The sequence below is a fragment of the Galeopterus variegatus genome, unplaced genomic scaffold, assembly GCF_000696425.1.
Source record: "Galeopterus variegatus unplaced genomic scaffold, G_variegatus-3.0.2 Scaffold128, whole genome shotgun sequence".
Lineage (NCBI taxonomy): Eukaryota > Metazoa > Chordata > Mammalia > Dermoptera > Cynocephalidae > Galeopterus > Galeopterus variegatus.
The window spans coordinates 421,798-445,467 of NW_007726239.1; the positions used below are offsets into that span (position 1 = coordinate 421,798).

Genomic DNA, 23,670 nt, shown 5'->3' on the forward strand with positions numbered 1-23,670 from the left:
TCTTTATACTGCTCAAAAGGCTGAAGCATATTATCAGAGTTCATTCTTATAATTTTCAGACACTCAAGCACATTTTCACAATTTTGCTGAAAACATTTTACAAGGAAACATGACTGGCGTCTTAGTCTGTTTTTGTTGCTATAACAGAATACCACAAACTAGGTAATTTATAAAAAAAAAAAGAAGTTTGTCTCATGGTTCTGGAGGCTGTGAAGTCCAAGAGCGTGGTGGCAGTATCTGGTGAGGGTCTTCTTCTTGAGTCACGACATGGTAGAGAGCATCACATGGTGAGAGGGCAAGAGTGCCAGCTGAGGTCTCTCTTCCTCTTCCTGTAAAGCCACCACTTCCATCATGGGAGCTCTGCCTGATGACCTTATTCAATCCTAATTATCTCCCAAATTTCCCATCTCCAAATAACATCGATATGTGAATTTGGGAAATAAATTTCCAGTATGTGAAATCTAGAAAACACTTTCAAACCATAGCAACTGGTAAAAGCAAAGCTGTCCACTCTATTGTAGGTCAACCTGAGCATTATTGACACTTGACCTAGATCATTTTTCACTGTGGGCATCTCCTCTGTCATTGTAAGATATTTGTGGAATCCCTAGACTGTACCCACTAGATGCAGTAGCACCCCTCTCCCCTCTCCTTCAGTTGTAACAGCCAAAAATTTCTACAAGACATTGCCTAGTGTCCCCCAGTTGAGTGGGTGAGGGAGCAAAATCACCCTGGTTGAGAAACAGTTAATTTTTTGTTTTTATCTGACCCTTGCTGAGATAATTTTTTTAATGTTACCTAAATTTTGGTAGAATGATATTTCATGTGATTTAAAAAAGGCCCTAAATAGCCAAGCAATCCTGAGCAAAAGAGATAAAACCAGAGGCATTATACTACCTAACTTCAAATTATACCACAAAATCTGCAGTAACTAAAACAGAATGGTACTGGCATAAAAACAGACACATGGACCAATGGAACTGAATAGAAAACCCAGAAATTAACCCACATACTTACAGTTAACTGGTCTTTGAAAAGGCACCAGGAATATATAATGGAGAAAGGACAGCCTTTTCAATAATTTGTGCTGGGAAAACTGTATATCCCTGTGTAGAAGAATGAAACTAGACCCCTGCATCTCACTGTATACCAAAACCAACTCAAAATGGATTAAAGACTACAACATAAAACCTGAAACTATGAAAGATGTATATTTTGCAAATATTTTCTCCCATGGGAGCTAAAAATAAATAAATACACAAATAAACTGGGGGTAGGGAAGAAGACACAACAATCACAATTCCTTGAAGTTGTTACGACAAGCAAACAGATGTGAGGTTGTTAGGAGGGAGGGGGAGACGGTGGGGAAGGGAGAGTTCAGCAATGGGCCACAATAATCAACCACACTGTATATTGATCAAATCAAATTAAATAAAAAAACAATTATAAAGCCATAAAAAATAAAATAAAATAAATAAAACCTGAAACTATAAAACTCCTGAAAGAAAACATAAGAGAAATATTTCAGGATGTAGGACTGGGCAAAGCCTTTATGAAAAGCACAGGCAACAAAAGAAAAAATAAACAAGCGGGAGTATATCAAACTAAAAAACTTCTAGATAGCAAAGGTAACAATCAACAGAGTGAAAAGACAACCTACAGAATTGGAGAAAATATTTGAAAATTATACATTCCAAAAGGGATTAATGTCCAGAATATGCAAGGAATGCAAACAATCATAAAAAATCTAGTAATCCAGTTTAAAAATGGGCATAGGAGCTGAATAGACATTTCTCAAGGGAAGACATACATGGCCAACAGGTACATGAAAAAATTCCCAACATCACAATCATCAGGGAAATGCAAATCAAAAGCGCACTGAGCAATCATCTCACCCCAGTTAGACTCATTGTTATCAAAAAGACAGAGAATAACAAATGCCGATGAAGGTGTGGAGAAAGGATAATTCTTCACTGTTTGTGAGACTGTAAATTAGCACAGCCATTATGGAAAACAGTATGGAGGTTTCTCGAACAACTACAGATAGAACTACCATGTAATTCAACAATTGCACTACTGAGTATATACCCAAAGGAATGGAAATCATCATGTTGAAGGGACACCTGCACTCCCATGTTTATTGCAGCTCTATTTATAATAGCCGTAATATGGAATCATCCTAAATGTCCATCAACAGATGACTGGGTAAGGAAACTGTGGTATATATACATAATGGAATACTACTCATCCATAAAAAGAATGAAATTCTGCTATTTGCACCAGCACAGATGAGTTTGGAGAAATTTATGTTAAGTGAAATAAGCAAAGCACAGAAAGAGAAATACCTCATGTCCTCACTCATAAGTGGGAGCACAGAAAGAAAGAGAGAGAGAGTGAGAGAAAGAAAGAGAAACAACAATCACAATAATATGTTGTACTTTCAGAAGGACAGAGGAGAACTGTGGTTACTAGAGGTAGGAAAGGGGTTTAGGGGGTTAGCAAGAAAGGGTTAATGGATGCAAGGAATGATTGTTTTGCAATGATGAACATGCTAATTATCCTGAATTGATCACCACACATTGTACGTGGGTATTGACATTCAACTCTGTACCTCACTAATATGTAAAATCAATTACGTTTCACAGTAAAAAATAAAACATAAAAATAAAAAAGTAAAATAAAGTATTTATACAGAAAATAAAGCTGGAATTATAGCATGGCTACATAACAGAAATACTTTTACCAAAATTTGGTTACTTTTCATAGTTTGACAAAGTGAATTGAAGCATATCACTAAACAGATGACATTAAAGAAGCAAAACGTTTGTGATCAGAAAGACCTTTTCTGAATCCCAGCTCTACGTACGTGGTGCAAAGGAATAACAACCTCCTTGAATCCACAGGGCGATGAATTTCTTCTCCCTAATACTTCTCCCAGATACTAATTCAGCCTTCTAGAATCAAGGAATTTGAACATTACATCTCTGTTTATTTCACAGGCTCCCTAAGTGGCCTTTAAGTCCCATTACTGCAATGGCTTCTTCTTACAGGAAAAAAAAAATCAATTATTTATTTTATTTTCTTCTTTCCCTAGTCATACACACCAAACACTGTCAGGTATATAATAATCTAATTGTTCCAATATTTTGGACCCTAGTGATGAACAATAAATAAGGAAAGAGGAGAGGTATCTCTGTGAGTCTTCTTAGTGAGTATGTTGAATGTATGGGGAAGCTGGTATGAGCAATAGTGGTATATAAGCATGCAGGGGTGATTAGTAAATTCCTGAACATTTTTTAAGGTAAAGCTACTCTGTAGATTTTTAAAAAACTTCTTCAAAGCCCATAACACAAAACAGAGTGTAAATTTGTAAAAAGAAACCCAAGGCATAGCATTAACAGTCACCCTGAACATAACTGACCAGAAACAAATAATGCTGCATATTTGATCTTGTATATTTTTATAGAAATATCAATAGTTGTCACTTCTCTATCAAAGAATATTCTTAGTGTAATGATATTTGCGGTATAATGAAAACATTGAATAGAAGACACCTTATATGGGGTTGCATTCAATTGCTAGAAAGAGTGAAACTACATTAAGATAAATTCTCACAGCATATTAAGTTTTTAATCTCTTTATTGAAGTATAATATAGATACAGAAAAGTGCATATATCATAAATCTATTGCTTGATAAAGTTTCACAGCAATACACACCCATGTATGCACAGATTAGGATTTACGCACAGAAATCTGAGCTCCTTTTAAAGACCTACGGTGGACACATAATTCACGTGGTTTGATCATTATTCAGTATTATAGCATGCATAGTTTTTAAAATTTACCTTAGATGTCTATGTTTATATGTTACATGCTTTTTATATTGTAGTAGCCATAAATTTTTTATCAGAATAACAACATTATTAGATAAGTATTTTTTTTTCTCTTTGTAAAGATAACTTTATTTTATTATTTTTATATTGTAGTAGCCATAAATTTTTTATCAGAATAACAACATTATTAGATAAGTATTTTAAGAACAATAGCTTGTATAAGGTTCACAGGATGAAAGGAATGGGGAAGAGGATGGAAGAAGTGAATGTCCTGGGAGACTGTTGCAGTATCCTATACAGAAGGTGATTTCATCTTGAACTAGGAAGACTATGGGAATGCATAGGTAGGGACAGATAAGAAAAGTATTATTTAGGATGAATCAGTACTGCTTGGTTATTGAATTGACAGGAAGGTCAAAGTAGATAGAATTTGGCATATTTGTTAACATTGTACGTGTGTATATATATATTTTTTTCAAGATTATGTATATATAGATAGATAGATGAGTTATTGGAAAAATAATTATACCAAGTTAAAATTAGGGAAATCAGAAAGGAAAGATTTTTTTTTTGTTTTAGTGGGTAAAAGAGTTCCAGTTTATATATGTAAACAACTTTTTTATAATAATGAGAGTTTGGGCATAATATTTTTGGCAGTTGGCTTCCGTGCTCCCTATAGCTCCAGTTTTCAAAGCGTGAGGGAAGATGAGAGGACGGGTGAGATAATAGCAATTAATCTATTCTGCAAAGTAATGAGACAGTCAGTCGTCACTGTCTTAGTTCTAACCAATCGTATCTTCCAGAATCTTCCCAATTAATATTTCAGCCTTAATGAGTAATTTTTACCATGTCCAAACCACCTCTGGGAGCTGGAAAGACTTGGATTGTGCCACTGCCACCTCATCTGTGAGGTTTCATAGGCTCACATTTTATTGACCTCATAGTAATGAGATTGAACTTTTTGGTCTGCCCTTACATTATTGTGGCAAAGTTTTTCTTTATGTGACAGAAAAGCATTCTAGGAAAAAAAAAGATTAATCAACAACTAAGGACGTAAAATTATATACTGCAATGAAGTAGCTACTATAATAAAAATTTGGAATCATATTTCTAAATAATGATGGTGATTTTAAATGCCTGAGATTCCAAAGGAAAAGAGAATAGCAGCAAACAAAAGAATACAGAATTGAATAATGTCTATATTTATGGGGTGGTTGAGGAAGAGGAGAAAAGGGAATTGCCACTAAGGTAGAGGTGGAATTAGGATAATATAATTTTAAATAAAAACATTTATTGTATTTGTTATGTCAAAGGTAGATTTCAAGTGAAGCTAATGAAACAAATCTCAGGCCTGTCAGTTGCGTGAACCCTTCAAAATCCTCAGTTAACAATGTGTTTCTAGTAATTTGTTCCTCTTCAGGAGCCCTCTCAAAGTTGTGTCAGCTTCAGACCTTACAAATACTAGAGCAGCAATTGTAAGAATTTTTTCTACTGGGTATTAATTTTTACTCATTTTTCTTTTAAAAATAGTAGTAATGCCACAGCAATTATTCTCTCTCTTAATACTTAAGTAAAACATAATTATTTTTCCCCTAGAATTTTGATACAAATAATTATTGAATATTTAAATTCTATGTATTTGTGGCTTACTTAAACTTTTCCAGAAGTCCTTACTTATGACCTAAGCTGCTATTTTCCCTCTTTTCCTCCCTCCTTCCCTCCCTTCTTCCCTTTCTTGTTTCTTTCCTTCCTTCCTTCATTTCTATCTTTCTACCATAACTGAAGGGAGAATAGTTAGAAGAACATATCTGCTATCATTATGTATAGTTATCATTAAAAATCTTAATTGCCCTAATGAATGTGGGTGTAACTGCTTGACTGAACAAACATCCATTTACTGTCACAATCCAGCATGACAGTGATATTGCTGACTGAAGTTTTGTTGCTGTTTTTTTGAAGTTAAAGACTTAGAAATAGAGTTTTTACTTTTAGGGTCCTGGCACTGAAAATTTCTTGTTTGCTTTTCCGTATCAAATAAATGACTTGTAAACTTTTGGAGGTTGGTTCAACCAAAAAGGACAAACCTAATAGGGAATGTATTTGTTGCTATATGTCAATTCTCTTTGCATTAAAACCTAAATACTAATCACATAACTTTTTAAAGTTTTCTTGTGCCTCAAGAAATTAAAAGAAGAATTTTAAAATATGCACATTTAAAAAGATTTTGCAATTATCAGAAAGGTTTCTTTGCTTCAAAATATAATTAATACGCTACATGACCCAATGAATGTCTTTCTTCTTATTGTATGTCAAAATCCTTAGTTATAATGCATATATGAGGGTAGTTCAAAAAGTTTTTGGAAAAATAAAATTGAAAGATAATAATAATATTTTCATGAACTATTTGAAGTGCTCTCATATATATATGAGAATGTAGTTGATCTTTACTATTTGCAGATTCTGTATTTGTGAATTCACCTACTCGCTCAAATTTATTTTTAATCCCCAAATCAATACCTGGTGCACTTTGCAATTATTCCTGGACATGTGAAGAGTGGTGCAGAGTGGCAGAGAGAGGTTTGAGTTGCTTCATGTGCGTATTCCCAGGTCAAGTCAAACAAGGCATTGCTTTCCAGTCTTGTTTCAGTTCTCTTACTGTAAACAACTACTGTTTTTACAATATGTTTAGTGCCACACTTTTCTCATTCTTATTCTTTTTGTTGGTGATTTTACTATTTAAAATGGTCCCCAAGCACAGTGCTGAAATGTTGCCTAGGGATCGTAAGAGCAAGAGACCTGTGATGTGTCTCATGGAGGAAATACACGTGTTAGGTTAGCTTCATTCAGAAATGAGTTACGGTGCTTTTGGCTGTGAGTTCAATGTTAATGAATCAACAATATATAGGAAACAGATATCTTTAAACAGAAACACACATGAAAAGAAGGTTATATATTGATTAGTTTATGAAAAATGTGGTGACCAAAGGCTTGAAGGAATATAATCCTTATTTTTCCTACGAGCAATAAATAGATCAGTATTTGCTAATTCAGTGTTTATGCTGACTTTATAGAAAATTATTACCATGGATAATGAGAATCAGCTGTACGTATGTGTATGTATTTATACACACGTACACACACATATCCTTTCTGCATTTAGGAAGTTGAAATAGAAAATTATAATATACTAGTACTATTTACAGTCTCCAAGAATATATAACAAAAATATAATTGATCATTAAGAAATTAATAAAATGGTAACTGTGTTTCATTTCATTACTCACAATCAGAATTCAAATAATTTTGTTTAATATTTACTTCTGAAACTGGTACACTATTTAGCTGTTTTGATACCGTGAATGTTTGTTTTATTCATAGACAATAAGTAAGTTTTACAAATATCGGTATAGAAAATCTTTCAATTATTGTGACTGACTCATTTATAAGCCATATTTTTGAATGAGTCTTTATTAGGACTTCAGATTTTCTTGTAGTTCAGAGAAATGAATTAAGTCTTTTACTTCAACATATTGTTTTCTTTTTAAAATCTTGAATAAAGGCTTTAAACATGCTATCCGTACCTTTACCTTTGGCCCTGTTCATGTGAGAGGGGATAACTGTGCATTTTGCAATTTCCTTGCCTAACTTGTTCTTTAGTGTGCTCAGTCCTAAAGCTGGGAAGTGTACAGTTGGCACTTGTAGTAAGTGGGGAATGAGGAAGAGTCCACTGTATCTTATTCATGTCTTGGTACTATTGATGTGCCGTAGGATTGGCCTGATAGGCCTCCTAGGCCATTTTTCAGCTTCAGAGTATTTTGTCAGATTCCTTCTTTAGATTGCTGCTAGGATAGAGGTGAGACTATGGGAAAACATGAGTGGTTACATTCAAGCCTAACTGTTTGCAGCCTCAAACTTCATGAAAAATCTCAATGAAACATATTTTCTCTACTTTAAATAAAGAATGTGAACCCCTGATCTAACTCTCTCACTTAGTTGCTGTGAATATCAAAAGAATAGAAAGCACTTTTAGCGGTCTACATTTTCTTCTGTAAAATATTTCACTTTCTCTATGTTTAAAAAATGGAGTAAGGCCAGTATTTGGGGGAAATGACTCTTTTAATTCTACTCTTTCTGACATGTTACAATACTTTGTCTTAGAATGGTCGAACTTAGATGCCTTTGAATGAGTTCAGATGGGTCTGCACAGGAAGGTTCATCCAGAACTTTGCTACCTCTCTGTTTGGATTTGTGAGACTGTTTCTCCAGTTTCATTGTATAGTGATACCTGGAGAGTGAAGAGCCTAAACCTCTTCCTATACTTTCTTCATGTTTCTCTTAACTGCAGGCAAAAGTAGGAATGTTAGTAACATTGACTTTATTTATAGAAATGTCATCCTGTTAAAAGTACAAGGCTGGGAAGATGATGGGTGGAGATTGGGAACCATTTGCTACTGCAGTGGGAGCAGGTGTTGCTTATTAGTCCGTTAGTCTACTGTAAGAAATAGATAATAATCATGTATACAAAATTAATTACATGTAATCAATTACATGTAAAAACATTAATTAAGCACTAAGAGACTACTAGAGTGGGGATCCACTTTTAATTAGACTTGAATTTCTTTTCATTGTTTTTTACAAGAATGTGTTTAAACATACTTGGACTCCCATTGTATCCTTGAATATTTCTTCTTCCAAAGTAACTATGATTTTGGGTTTGAATAACCTTTATCTACGCAATATTTATCTTCTTTTTCTAATTTTTAAAAACTCTTCTTTTGTTCTGTTGTATTTTGGAAGAACTAGATTTCTTCTCTAAATCACTGACTTGACTACAGTATCAGTTTTTTTCTTTACTGCTTCCAATGAAGCTTTTATTTCCATTTCACTTTTTGTTTCAGTTTTACTCTCCTCAGTTTCCTCTTTAAACTCACTTATGTTTTTACATCTCAATCTGTTGCCTTTAATTTCACCTTACTGTTCTTTTACCTCAGCTTAGCATAGAAGACCGGAAGCTCTTCTAATGACAACACATATAGGCTGGCACAATCTATCCTTGAGGGCAGTGAGATTGGTCCAGATATTTTGGTTGAAGCTCTAATTTTTGCTCTAGGAACATCTGGCACAGGTTCCCAGGGTCATACATGCCTAGAACAAGAGAGCCATGGCCTCTGCCGACTTATTCTCTGCTGCTTTGTTCACACACTCGTGGTCTACTACCCACAGACATCAGTAGTTGCTATTCTTGAGAAAAGTAGATGGTGGTTGGATAGAAGTTGGGAGGGAAGGGCAACAAAACTAAGTATTTGAACTGCCAAAATTCCATAAATCTTGCCTGATAACACTTTAGTTTGTCAGAATTTATGGTAAATGTCTTAATTAGAAGCTGATAACACATCTTTCTTTCAATAGTATTATGAATTTCCCATGTATGCACAAATGTTTTGCAAACTAGAAAGGTTATTTTTTAATCTCCTGATCTATTTGTCTATTCTAATACAATACCATGCTGTTTTTATTATAATGTCTTTATATTATATTTGAAAATCAGATAAGATCATTCTTATTACTCTTTCATTTATCAGTTTTGGCAATTTGCAAGTTTTTATTCTTCAATATGGCTTTCATGTCATTTCATTTAAAACCCCTCTACCCCATCAATAACAAATAAATAAAACGCTTTCTAATTGCAATTGTATATATTACTTTGAGATAATTGTTATTCTTATATATGCTTTTACATATAAGGAAATTGAATCATTACCATTGTTGTTATTTCTAGTTGATTATTTTCTAAAGGTTATTTTTATATCATTTTCCAAGATTTACATGAATTTTTAAATTTTCTGTCCTCATTGCTAGTAGCTAAAAAGAAATTTGATTTGTACTAGTGAGATTGCATACTCCTGAAGTATTCCCAGGTTAAGGGAAATGGCCTTAATGTTTCACTATTTAGAAACATGCTTAATATTGAGTTATGGTAAGTACTCTATAATATTTATGTGAGTGACTTCTACTCTGGCGTTTGCTTTTTACACCATACTAACTGATGCTTCCCAAATACTAACTCTGGTCTTTAATCCTGTAGTGGAAGTGAATGGAGCAACTAGAAGAATGTTCTTTGTGTTCTGGAAAGTCTTTTCATTGGTATTGTGATATAGACATACGATCACATTCAAGAGACTACAATAAAAATCAGAATGAGTTTTACTTCTGTTTTAAAGTAGTTCCAGGTTAGTAATCCTCTATACGTAATTCTCAACTTTCCACTGGAATACCTAAGAATTAACAACAGTGTAAATTAACACAGGCATTTAGGAGTCAGACAGTAGGAGGGCTTATGAACTTCTTTTTCCCTACCTGCAAGCCAGTAAGTTTGCTTTGTTTCAGAAGTCTAAATGTATAGGACACTAATTATATTTCTCAACCTAGTTTCATGGCTCCTGTGGAAAGACAACGTTTCAGTAATCTGTCTCTTTATACTGATTTAAGTCATCGCCATTATAATAATGCTCATTATTTTGATGACAATTACTTGATTGTAAGCTCCACTGGGGCTGAATTTTTTTCTACTTGTTCACGTAGAAACAGCCAGTGACTGGAAAGGTGCTTGACACATAAAATGTACTCATGTGCTCATTGTAAATACTATATTCTGTCAAAGTAAATTATTTTCATACATATTTTATTCACATACTCAATAAGTATTTGTGGAGTGTTTACCATGTGACAGGCAGTGTTCTAGGCAGTAGAGACATAGCAATTAACAGAAAATAGAAGATCTTTGCTTTCAAACAACTTACATCATAAAGCACTGGTAAATTCCTAGTCTTTGCTGCACATTGCAAACACCTAAAGATTTTTTTTAAAAAAAACACTGATTCCTGGCTCCCACCTGCAGAAATTCTGATTTAATTGATATCTGATGCTACTCGGACCTTGGGGGATTTTGAAAGTTCCCCAGACAATTCTAAAGTGCAGCAGAAATTTGTGAAACACTGACCTAATATGCAAGTTTGGCATCAAGCACTTCCACACTACTTACTTGAGAGTGGTGATGGCTTGTGTTACAAAAGCTGTTACCTTACCCACACTGTTTAGTTCATATTAGATTCATGTGTTCACTGTTCATACTATTTTAACTATGTTCTGCGTTTTTACTTCAAAAGAAATACAGCTGATCCTTGAACAACATTGGTTTGAGCTGTGCAGGTCCATTTATAAGCAAGTTTTTTTCAATAAATATATTGGAAAACTTTTAGTCATTCATGACATACCTAACTAAACAGTTAAATAGCCTACCTAACATTAGGCTATTAGTAGTTAAGTAGGTAGGTTTTTGGAGAGTCAAATTTATATGCAGATTTTCGATTGTGCAGTTGTCAACACCTCTAACCACTGCATTGTTCAAGGATCAACTTCTTCATTATGGCATTTTCAAAAAGCCAACCAATATTGATTTTTAAGATATATTTATCAAAAAGGAGGTGAAATATTTAACATTCCAGTTAAGAACCAATGGTATGTCCCCCTTTATTAGAGATGCAAATATCATTTTATCTAAACCAAATATCATATTAAAATGTTATTCTATCTATGTATCTAAAAAAGCTTTAAGGAGGAATGCCGAGCAGTCAGTTCTTGACTGAACAGTAATGTATAAAATATCATTGCATTTTTAAATGGAGAAACTGTAACTCTTATTTATTTATTTATTTGGCTTCTGGATGCTAAAGTTTATGTTCATTATAGTACGTTTGTTTAAAATGTTCAAGTCTAAATGTGCACTCAGCATAGGAATACTGCTGCTATTCTTCTTTTACATTATATCTCTTTAGAACATATTTGAAATAGGTACTGGCCCAAACTGATAACTTACCTTCATTTTGCATAATGCAGCAACTTTGGTATCAAAATGCCACCACAATCTTAAATAGTCTTACTAGTTTTGCTGAGTTTGTGGTGGCAGCAATGGTAATACCCATTATAAAAAGGAAATGAAGAAATAGTGACTGTCAAATCCTAACATGTTTCTTATATCCACAATTTTTAAAAAAATTTCCTTACCAGTATAATCGATATTCCAGTTAATAATTTAGTGTTAATCAGCTTCTTATCTTCTGAAAGGAGAGTGTGTTTTGAATCACAAGGCGACTGACCTTGAAGTAAATTTAATATATGCATATTTTTTCTATCACCTCCAAGCTTTTATGCAGAGTATTTTCTTGGCTACATTTATGATTCTGCTGTGCAGTCCTTATGTTTATCCTAACGGTGGCTGATTTAATTATGATACAGTTTTCACTCTTCTTTAGTTTTGGATTTTAGGTTTACTTGCATATAACTACTTTTAAATAATAGTGTGATATTTTAATGAGTAAGTAAAATAAATATAAATATTGAGGTAAATCATAATTACTATAAACAATATTTGCATTGTTGTAAACTAATTCAGCTATTTCACAAGGTGCTTATGTATCTCAGTCTAATTTATTTAGATTTTACTATAAATGGCATTTTCTATAGTGATGTGAGTCATTTGCATTGATTTAAAAAAAAAAGATGTGGATCAGAAGTAAAACTAAAATAAGTATTTAAAATTGGTTCCTTGCCCTAAGGCTCATGAACTGAAAAACAATATAAACTGAGAAATGAGCTATGGAATAATTGTAAATCTTTAAGGGGAATTATAACAATATGCAAGCAAAGCTATAGAACTTCAGTTTAAATATAAGAATTTTCAGCAGTTCTAGGATATGAGTATATTTCAAAAATAATGATAAAAAATAGACTTTTTAAAATATTGGGAATAACTTTGGTTTAAGTGTACAAATTAGTTAATGTGTGTCTGCTGGTCATTGCATAGATCTTCAGGATCAAAAAACAAAATGAAAAAAATATTTCAATTGCTTTTACTTAAAAATTATATATATTCTGGATTTTAAGAAAAGATTTATGAAGCTCGTTGAGAACATAGTCCATCATTATAGGCATGTATATCAGTGACAGTGACTTGCTTTGAAGATTAAAATACAGATTTTTTGATTGTTTTAATTTTTAAATTTACTCTAATCAAAATTAGAAAGAAGAAGAGACAAGTTTTCTATTTCAAAATAGGAATGATGCTTAGGTTAAAACAGTGATGGCAAGAAAATACAATGTTTAATTTAATTAATTTTTTTTGAGAAATGAAAGGTGGCTTTTTTGGAATTAAGCCATTTTGTTGGGTAGATTTCTCTACTTAATGATTTCCTGTTTGCACTGAAAAATACACTGGGTTGACTTGGATTATTGTTTTTCTCTTTCTGGCTTTTAGTGATTGTATTTTGTGTAATCTGCATACTGGGGAAGTGGGATATGAAAACAACAAAAACTACAGAAATGCTTTTGCGATTAATATGTAGTGCTTTGGGTAATGAAAACTAATCTTAAAGGAATAAGTTTAGAGAAAATTTTATTAACTATACTTGAAAAATAAAATGTTTCTATTTTGATATTGACATTCCAAATTATTTTTATGAAAATTCCTTTATGCAAATAACCTTGATTTTTATTAGCTTGTTTTCTATTTTAAATCACGCTGTGAAGGAATGATTACATCAAATGTAAAGTATAGAACAATTTAACAGGCTTAATGGTCTTACAGATAAGATAGAAATGTTTCTGCTATTATCTCGAACACTCAATAGTGAACTGAATTTTTGTCTTCTTTAAACACCGTACTGTTTTCATCTCATGTTATGTTGCTCTAAAGAAATTTAAATATATTTCACATGCCAGTTTAGAGAACCATTTCTCTGAGAGAAACATTTTTTGAGATCACTAGTTGTACTATTTAAAATTAACCTTTTACTTACATATAATGTTATTCTCTCTTGAGTATTTGCCTTGACTAGGGCTAAGAAGACATGAGATGACACTAAATAACAGTACAGTAATAGTTTTCTCAGTTTAAAGAACAGATACAGCAAAGTGGCATCTAAGTGAGATTTCCAGTAGATTGTAGATATCATACATATTTATTTTTGAATATAGATTGTTTATAAATTTTACTTTAGAAAATGTGTGCTACTTGTTATAAATTACTGTTTTATATATTTGCATGTATTTTTGGTATTTTCACAGTAAACCTTAGAACTAAACTTAAAAGTACTTCCAAATTTATGTTGATTGTAGGGTTTAGTAACATAAGTCCCATGTATTTAAGGATAGTTGTATCTATTATCACCAAGATGTAAAGGTAATATAGTTTTTCTTTGAACTACTTAAGCTGTTAATCTAATGTAGCCTTAATGAATTTACCCATTGCAAGAAGTTGATGAAGCAATAAAGAAAGCTTGCTTGGCTGATATCTATCTGTTGTTTTCCTGAAAATAACTGAATTTTAGTGTGAAAATTTTTAAAAGAACACCATAACTGTTTTATGTATTTAAGGCTTTTGCAACTTAATTTTATAATTACATTTTGTTCAGTTGTGCCATGGATGTATTTCCTGAGTTATGAAAACTTCACACTCACTATTGAATGAAAAACACAGGGCATACTAAAAGTGTGATATTGGCCTTGATTATAATACTCAACTAAAAATCCAGAGTTAACCGTAACTAAAATTGTTTCTATGTGACATTTTCTTCTTTTTCTTTGTCTCTCTCCTTTCTTTTCTTCCTCATCCATTTTCTTTGTCTTTTCTTCTCTTTAAACAAATAAAAAAAATTCTGAATATGGCCTAATAGGTTTTAGAGTAGAGACGAGGATTGGTCATAAAGAGATACATACATTAATTTATAAATACAAGTTATCTCAAGTTGAAATCAATACAAGAGAAAGTCTAATTTCCATTTAGCCAGCCATCAGGATTAACTTAAGTTCTCAATTTTCTTTGTGGAACAAACTAATTAGTTTTCAGGGTGTGCACATCTCACCAACACTATCTACCCATCAAGAGTCATCTGTATTTGTCATCTAGCATATTGTCGCCATTTGTTCTTGTTATTTTGTTTAATAACTTAGTTAGATATTGAACAATCTAAAGCAATACGAAGTTTAAAATGCCCCCTTCCCCCCATAAAAATCAAGGGAAATACTTTGGAAGTAGATCAAAGCAAATTGACAAAAATGTAAAAAATATTTTGAAAACTGTAAAATTCCAGAAGGCTTCTGCATTCACATTGCTTTACTTTTTTCCCTTCATTAAAAAAAAATACTAGAAAAAAAAATACTAGCTTTGACTTTTTTTCCTCTTTTAAAAAAATACTAGAAATCAAAGGCAATGCATGAGATTCATGCAAAAAAATAAAAATAAAATTACTAAAGAATCCCAATCAGTGGATACTTACTCAAAGAAAAGGTCTTCATTCTCCAACAAAATAGTAGCATTTATATCTATTTAAATCAAATAAGTTATTAGGTATTGATATATCATTTTTATAATTCCTTTTTAAAATTATTTTATTTGCCTAATCAGTTCAGGAAATTACCAGTCCTAGAATTTAAGAAAAGAGGGCTTCCACTATACTTTGTAATCTCTTTGAGAAAAATGTCAAAGAAAATTCTTTTTTTAGGCTGAAGCTGACTGAATTCTGTGGGTGTTTCCACATCTGGTTATCATTAGCAAGACTAACTCCCCACTTGAGGTGTTATGCCTGCTATGTGGATCTACTATATCTTCTGGAAATTCTCAAGTTTTTACTCTATGAAATGAAGAAACTAATTTACAACAACATGAGAAATAGGTTTCATCGTGAAAGCCAGCTCTGATTCATTGCTAGTGGCTAGTTGAAGATCTGTGCTGAGGTAGCCCCTTCCACCTTAGAGTACAATGCCCTGATCTGAGAGTGATGTCAGTCATGGGAACAGAGCAGGGGGGAATAATAAAACTATGACAGCATTGTTTTCCTGATCTATGTCTGCATTTTTTTTAGTGTTTTGCAGTCCTATAAATGAATGGTTCCCTATCTTTTTGCTTTCTTTTTCCACTTATATTGGGACACTTTTGTTGGTGACATCCTTCAGTATGGGTTAGTTACCACGTAGGTGAGAAAGACTGTGAACTATGCACAATTCACCCCTTAGGTTCCCATAGACAACACGTCTTGGTTACTTCACTTCAAATGAGAACGACTTCACACGGATGAAAACCACAAGATTTGCTTGCTGCCCACTTCCCCCCAAACTGAATAACTATGTTTAGCTTTTCTTAAAGAACATCAGTCTTTAAAATTTAATCCAAAATATTATCCTCACAATTAAAAGTAAACAGAATATGAAGGCAAGAGGACTATTCCAGCCATAACTGTTTGATTTCGTGAATCTGGCTACTAAAAGGACTCTGCTATTCTCTTTACAGTTCTTCACGTGGTTTTGAGTTGATTTTAAGAGGCCAGTCTTATGTGATGGGAAATACAATAACTTCTAATATAGAGTATTCACTAGGTTTATGATATTAAGAACTTGATCAAGAAATATTACTTTGCTGAATGGTAGTGAGGAGGAGCGGAAAGGGCAACTCTTCTACACTGTTGGTGAGAATGCAAATTAGCACAGCCATTACAGAAAATAGTGTGCAAGTTCCTCAAACAACTACAGTAAGAACTACCATATGATCCAGCAATCCCACTACTGGGTATATATCCAAAGGAATGGAAATCATCATGTTGAAGGGATACCTGCACTCCCATGTTCATTGCACCTCTATCTACAATAGCCAAGGTATGGAGCCAAACTAAATGTCCACTGACAGATGACTAGAAAAGGAAAATGTGGTATATATACACAATGGAATACTACTCAGCCATAAAAAGGAATGACATTCTGCCATTTGCAGCAACATGAATGAGTCTGGAGAAAATTATGTTAAGTGAAATAAGCCAGACAAGAAAAAGAAGTACCATATGTTCTCACTCATAATGGGGTGCTGAGAGAGAGAGAGAGAGAGAGAGAGAGAGAGAGAAAAGACCACAACAATACATTGAACTTTCAGAAGGAGAGAAGAAACCTAGGGATACCAGAGATGGTGGGGGGAGGGAGGAAGAGGGTCTGGGGTGAGATAGGCCAGGTAAAGGCATAAAGAAAAATCATGATGTGCAATAATGAATATGATAATGATACATAATAATAATAATAATAAAATATTACTTTGCTGTAATCTTTAACAAATGTGGAAAATAAAATTCTGAATTTACAATGTAAATGCGGCTGAAATTCTTTCTTGGAAAATTGAATCAATAAATATACTCTCAGAAGTAAAGTATACTCATTAAATACTAGGTTCTAAATATTTGCCAAATTCTAAATGCTCCTTGTCACATATACACATAAAAGATATATTGTGCTGCATACTTGAAGGTTGATGATGGGAATGTGTAGATCCATGCATGTTAGAGACACTTTTTCAGTTTAATGCCTAGAATGCAATTAGGCATCAGAAGTCAAAAGAAATGAGATCTCATTTAGGTAACAATTACTAATTGAATGTCTACAAGATACTGGCAACTGTACTGGTTCTGTCCTTGGGAAGTTTACAAACATGGAAGGGACACAGACCCATAAATTGATAATTAAAGAGAATACGTTAAAGGTTGAATTTGGTTTATACCCAGGGTGCTACTGGAATATATCATAAATCTCAGTCATTTCAAATTACAAAATTTTTTATTCCAAAATAAAGTTATCTTATTGTACATATAAGAAAACTTGAAAGTAAGTTCTTTTGTTATGTGTTAACTTAGAGTCTTGACTTACCAAATTTATAAGAGTAAAATAAGTTCCATCTTTCAGAATATGTAGCATGTGGTTTCAGCCTCTTAAATGGGATACCTCATGTTATAATTACAGCTTAAAATCTGAGAGATTCTCTTTTCCATTTTTAATCCTCCTCTTGATCACATTTATTGTCTACTGGAAATCGATTTAGGAAATCATGTTAGTCCACTACAGCACTTCAGATAAGGTGATTCCACGAAGCATTCCAAGATTATCACAAGGAATTGCTTTTGTGGGCCATAAAAGAAGAAGTAAACAGAATATGGCCTGTGGAAGAAGGTTACAGTTTTACAGCCCCTCCCACTGCAGCACTTAAGTCACTCAGTTACAGTTAACTTTGGATAATCACTCACAGATTGAAAGCAAAACAGTCATCACACGCACTGGGCTTGAGGTGCCACCTGTATGTGCGTTTCTAAGTCAATGATGAGGGTATCAGAATCGATACTGGACATGGACATGGCAAATTACAGTGAAGTTTTGGACCCAACTTACACAACTTTGGAGTTTGAAACTATGCAGATCCTATATAATTCAAATGGTGAGTTCTCATCCACTTATAGGTATAAAGAAAAGTACGTTTAATGAGAGAAGTAAAACTGAGCTGGCCGAGGGGGTGGCTCAATGTTTTATTGCTGGAGAAATCAGTGCTTGCTTTGTAAAGCCACAATCTGAGCTTTTGCACTTCATCACAAAATTTAAATTAATAATGCTAAGTCTATTTTATGTTGGAGGTAGGAAAAGCCTGATTTTGTGTAATAAAGTAACCTCAGAATTCTGTCATAGGCCAGTTGGGTAAAAAGAGTAGTTTCAGCAGTTATTTTATTTGCTGTAAATCATAGAAATACGTAATATTGGCAGATTGGCTGTGAAAATATGTCTTCTATGCAATATTTAAAATGAATTAGAGAACAGTTTCCATAGAACACTGGGGAGATCTACTGATTACTTCCTCCTTTGGTTCCTCCAGTTCTGAATTGCTGCTGATGAGAAACTGCATCTAAATTTGCTAGCAAGCTTTTGCATTGAATGCAAATATGAAAGGAAACAAAGGTTTATGTTATAACCTTACTTGACAGGCTAATGTTTAGCCTCACAAAGCTCTTGTTATTTATCTACTGTAACATTTTAACTTTCAATAAGACATGAGTTGTTTAGAGTTTATGTATTTAAGTAATACAGTTTACTCGACTTCAAATTTAAATTTTTCTAAGTAAAAATCTTTTCCAAGGTAACTTATAATTGTTAGAATTCCTAATATCTAGTAATTATGTATACTTTGGAAAATGTGTGTGTGTGTGTGTGTGTGTGTGTGTGTGTGTGTGTGTGTGTGTGTGTGTGTGTGTGTGTGTGTGTGTGTGTGTTTAGTTCAGGATTGAGAATGCATCATGTACTGAAGATATCTTAATAATCTACTCTTTTGTACAATTTGTATGCTTAGTGCTCTAATAAGCTATAAGTGATAACTTATTAGTGGGGAGATTTGAAAAAAATGTTAAAAGATGAATTCTGAAATTTTAGCACAAATAGAGTTAAAACGAATCTGTAGTGCAATTCTTAGAAGTCAATATTTTAGTTCCTTATGTTTAGAGATATTTAATGGAGTATTTATCTCATTAGAATCATGACTTTAAAAAAGTAAACTCTAAATTATTAAATGATAGAAACAAATTCAACATAAATATTTAGCAAAATATACTGAAACAACTAACTTGCATGGCTGTTTCCAAAGAGCTAACTTGTTTGTTTGTAGTAATGTTGTCAATAATAAGTAAGCACAGCATTGAACTTGAAGACAGAATTGAATTTTTTTCACATTTCTATAGATTGTACTATTCCACAATACAATCAGTTCTGAACACTTCTAACTTACATATTGCTAATATCTATCTTGCTAATGTTAGCAAAATACAATTTATAACATTTAAATTCTATAATGTCACCTGATTAACCTTAAGCATACCCTCCTTAAAATTTTTTCCTAATTTTATAAAATTATGTATGACAATACTTGTGTACTCAAAAGTACTGGTAAGTAGAATATATGTAATGTCACAGAATGTGTTGAATCATGACAACCTTTAATCTTATCGCTTTGTTATATTGGAGATATAATAATGAGTTGTTGTTATATTTATATTATAAAATCTTATGATAAATTAAATTTTTAATATAATACCTTATATATCTATATGTTGAATACATACAGATTTTTAAAGATATAGTCAACAATATTAACTTATTTAAGAAATATTTATTTAGTAAAAATATCATCTACATATTTTTTAATGCTCCTTCTATCAAAACTATATATTAGATGCCCACTATATGCTGGGCTCAATTCTATTAAGTGGAAAATAGAGGGGTGACTAAAACAGATAAATTCTTTGACATCTGAAAGTTTACATTCTAGTGTAAAGATGGACAATAAATATGAGTAAAGCAGTATATAATGTAATTCTAGGCAATTAGGTTGTTATTTAAGAAAAAGAAAATAAGTAGGGCTCTAGGTTATACTTAAAGATAGGAGGTGACTCTTTTAGAAGAATGTGTGCTCAGGGAAGATTTTACACAAAATGTGAGGTTTGAACAGAAACCTGATACCGAGCTCAGAGAAAGGCTTCAAGAAGAACTTTCCTTACAGGCAGAAGGAACAGCAAGTGTAAAAGTTTTGAGATGTGAATAGGCTTCAAAAAAAAAAAAAAAAACATTGCTGGAGAATAGTGAACCAGATGCAAAACAGTACTGGAGATACTGAGTGAGAGAGGTGGGGGTGGGGGAGGGGACTTTATCATACAGGCGTTTACAGACCATAGTGAGGGGTGTAGGCTTCATTCTGTATCTAGTGACAAATCATGGCAGGGTTGGACTCAGAAGAGTGACATGATGTGAATTTCTTATACCAAGATCACTCTGGTGGCTTTGGGGTAACAGACAAACAGCAGAGGAGCAAGGGTGTCGGGAGGGAGATTAGACAGGAGGCTGTTGAAATAATCCAGGGGACAGATGATGGTTGACTGAATGAGGGTCACCAAGGTGAAAAGGTGAAAAGTTGTGGATGAAATACGTGTCTTAAATGTGGATTTACTGACGGGTTGGATATGAAGGATGAAGTAGAGAAATCAAGGAAGACTCCCAAGTTATTGGTCCTAGGTACTAGATGGAACCATTGACTGATATAGGGAAGACTGAAGGAAGGGTAAGTTCTAGGGGGAAAATGAAAGAGTTCTGTTTTGATGAATTAATTTGTAACTCTTATTAGTCTTCTAAATGAATTTCTTAAATAAGTACTTAGTCATTTCAGACTGAACCCCATGCAAAATATGAGGGTTAGAGATAAAATATTGGGGTTTTTCGTCATATGGAAGAAATGTAATGTCATGGGACTGGATGAACCTCCTTTGGGAAACAGTGTTGTTGGAAGACAGCACTATGGTGTCCCAAAGTTTAATGGTCAGAAATGAAAGGGGAGCTTGGAATGGAAGCAGCCAGTGGTTGAAAGAAAAGTACTTTTGTGAGGCCTCCAAGAAGCCAAGGAATGGACTGTTTCAAGCCTATAATATAAACTAGTAGGACAATTCTTTTTTTTTTTTCTTTAAACAGATAGTTCTGCTCCAGAGACAACAAGTATGAATACCACAGAGAATGGTGTCAACTGTCTATGTGCTATCTGTGGGGACAGAGCAACAGGAAAGCACTATGGGGCATCGAGCTGTGATGGGTGTAAGGGCTTCTTCAGACGCAGCATACGCAAGAGTCACGTTTATTCCTGCAGGTACTTGAAATGCTCCTTTTAGGAAAGTTATCTTTAGAGGTGTTCCAAAATAGCATGCAAGAAGTAGGGAAAGAAAATTCACGCTTTCAAATATCTGTAACTCTATCAACAAAATCTCCAAGGTGCAGTAAAAGTGACAATGGGTGGGTATGCATGCAGGATGCATTTACACAGGTGCTTCTTTTTATGGAAGCATTTTAGGCTTATAAAGGTATATAAAAAAATCCACATGCCTACCACCCAGCTTAGACCAATATAGTTGAAGCCTCTAGTGGACACCTCCCCTGTTGCCTTCTCCTTTGTCTCCCAGGGGTAACTACATCTGGAATTTGGTGTTGATCTCTTCCTTGTGTTTCTTTATCATTTTACCACACGTTCTTATACCAGTAAACATTATAAAATCTGCATTTAAATGGGTTCTCAATGTGTGTATTTTTCTGCATGTTGATTTCCTTTTTAGCATTATTACATCCTGGGTCTTTTAAGCAAAACTACATAAGTGCAGATGACTTTGGTAGCTTCTTGTTGTCAATAAGTGAAATTTAATTTTCAGTCCTAAAACTTAAAATACATTTCTCATGCCATATTTTTTGCCATTGAATTTAAATGTTTCATCCGTAGCTTATTTAACTAGATTTTGTGTGTCACACATTTCTAGTAGGCTATTTTTTTTAGTACTATCTAGACAATATCATAACACAACTTAGATATAAATATCAGCATTTGTTCAGTATGATGGTTCCTGAATGCAGATTTCATCTAGGTTGAATATAAGCTATTAACAAAAATGGCTGATTTTAACAAAAAAGTCTATGTTTGCCCTAACAGTGAAAGGCATGTGTAGGATTGTTACATTGTTTTAAAAACAACTTGGACATTTGAGAAGAAGTTAACTCTCTCACAGCATGGTGCTGTTTCATTTCTCAGGGCATAATAAAAGTTAATATATAACTTCCCAAATATCTACCTGGTGTTCTCCAGTAATTTTTCCAGGAGAGTTTGAAGTAGGTTGAAAGAAATGTTAACCACCCATTTTAGAAACTTCTTGGTAAACAAAAAAGAATAATTTATATGGGTTTTGCTTTTATATACATCGAAACTAGAAGAGTTGATCAATTTCCTTCCTCAACAACATTTTCTCTATGGTTATATTGACTATTGAGTGCTCCTAAAAACTTAACATTGAAATAAATACAAAATAACATGTAAACAGCACTTCTTGGAGTCATGTATACTGTTAAAAATGAAATACATTTACATGAAAAGTGGTGATCCATACATCTAAATCTGACAACAACTAGTAAGAACCAGAGAATATCAGCCCAAAGGGCTTTCAATATTTCCATCTTGCCTGTATGGGAAGAATGGGAAATGAATGCTCCCAGAGCAGCTTTGAGAAATTTATAAATATTCTAAGAACATGTCAAGTTTAACTTCTTGCACATTCCCATCATGAATGGTGCTCCCAATGTAGCCTTTTTTTTATATGTTTTGGTATTTAGCAAATGCTATGATTTTCCATTTGGAAAATATTTATTATATTGATGAAGTTTAGGAGCATAAAAGTATTTTTAATCTCAGGTTTTGCTGGTCTCAAATTTATCCATTTTTTTAAGCTTACAAATTTCACTTCCATTCTAACTGTTCCATCACACTGAAGTTGGGCTTTCCCTCCCAAAGCACTTTAAATTGCTCGGTTTTTTTTTCCTTTTTGTCTTTTTTTACTGACCGGCAATGGGATCGCAACCCTCAGTGTTGCGCCCGCACTGCGCTCAGCCAGTGAGCGGGATCTGGTCTCCACATGGGATCCGAACCCTCGGCGGGAGCTCCGCTGCGCTCCCAAGCGGCGCACTCTCCAGTGTGCCACCAGGCCGGCCCTAAATTGCTGTTTTGACCATTCTCACATTAGGTTTTTTTATGGTGGCTCTTTGCAAACCTGTATGTGTACTCTATTAGATTGTAATTCCCTTGAATGAAGGGGACGAGTAATATTCCTCTGTTTAATTCCTACACCAGGATTTTGAACATGGTAGGTGCTTAATAATATATGTTTATTCAAATTTTGTTATCAATTTGATGTTAATTGGATGTGTTCTCTTTGTTGTACTTTTTGGTAATCTGGTCCCCTTTGCTGAGTCTCCTCACTCACGTGTTCCCAATGAACACATTTTTGCTCACCCTGAAAGCACATATTTCTAGCTGAATTCATTTATAGTAGGCTATACTTCTCATTCAATTTTAAGTGGCTACTCAGATTTTTTAGGAGAAATATTTTCTTTTTTAGGTCACAGAATATATTCCCT

General features: G+C 33.5%; 1 protein-coding gene across 2 annotated transcripts in view; it reads left to right on the forward strand.

The window, feature by feature from the left end:
* HNF4G (hepatocyte nuclear factor 4, gamma) overlaps positions 1-23,670 on the forward strand; it is a 61,775-nt gene that overhangs the window by 21,164 nt on the left and 16,941 nt on the right. The window contains exons 1-2 of one of the 2 annotated variants that reach the window (XM_008588461.1): positions 18,019-18,133; positions 21,196-21,367. In XM_008588461.1, the coding sequence (XP_008586683.1) occupies positions 18,019-18,133; positions 21,196-21,367 (287 nt within the window). Of the gene's footprint in view, positions 1-18,018; positions 18,134-21,195; positions 21,368-23,670 lie in introns of those variants that run through there. The other variant, XM_008588468.1, reaches the window with a different exon arrangement.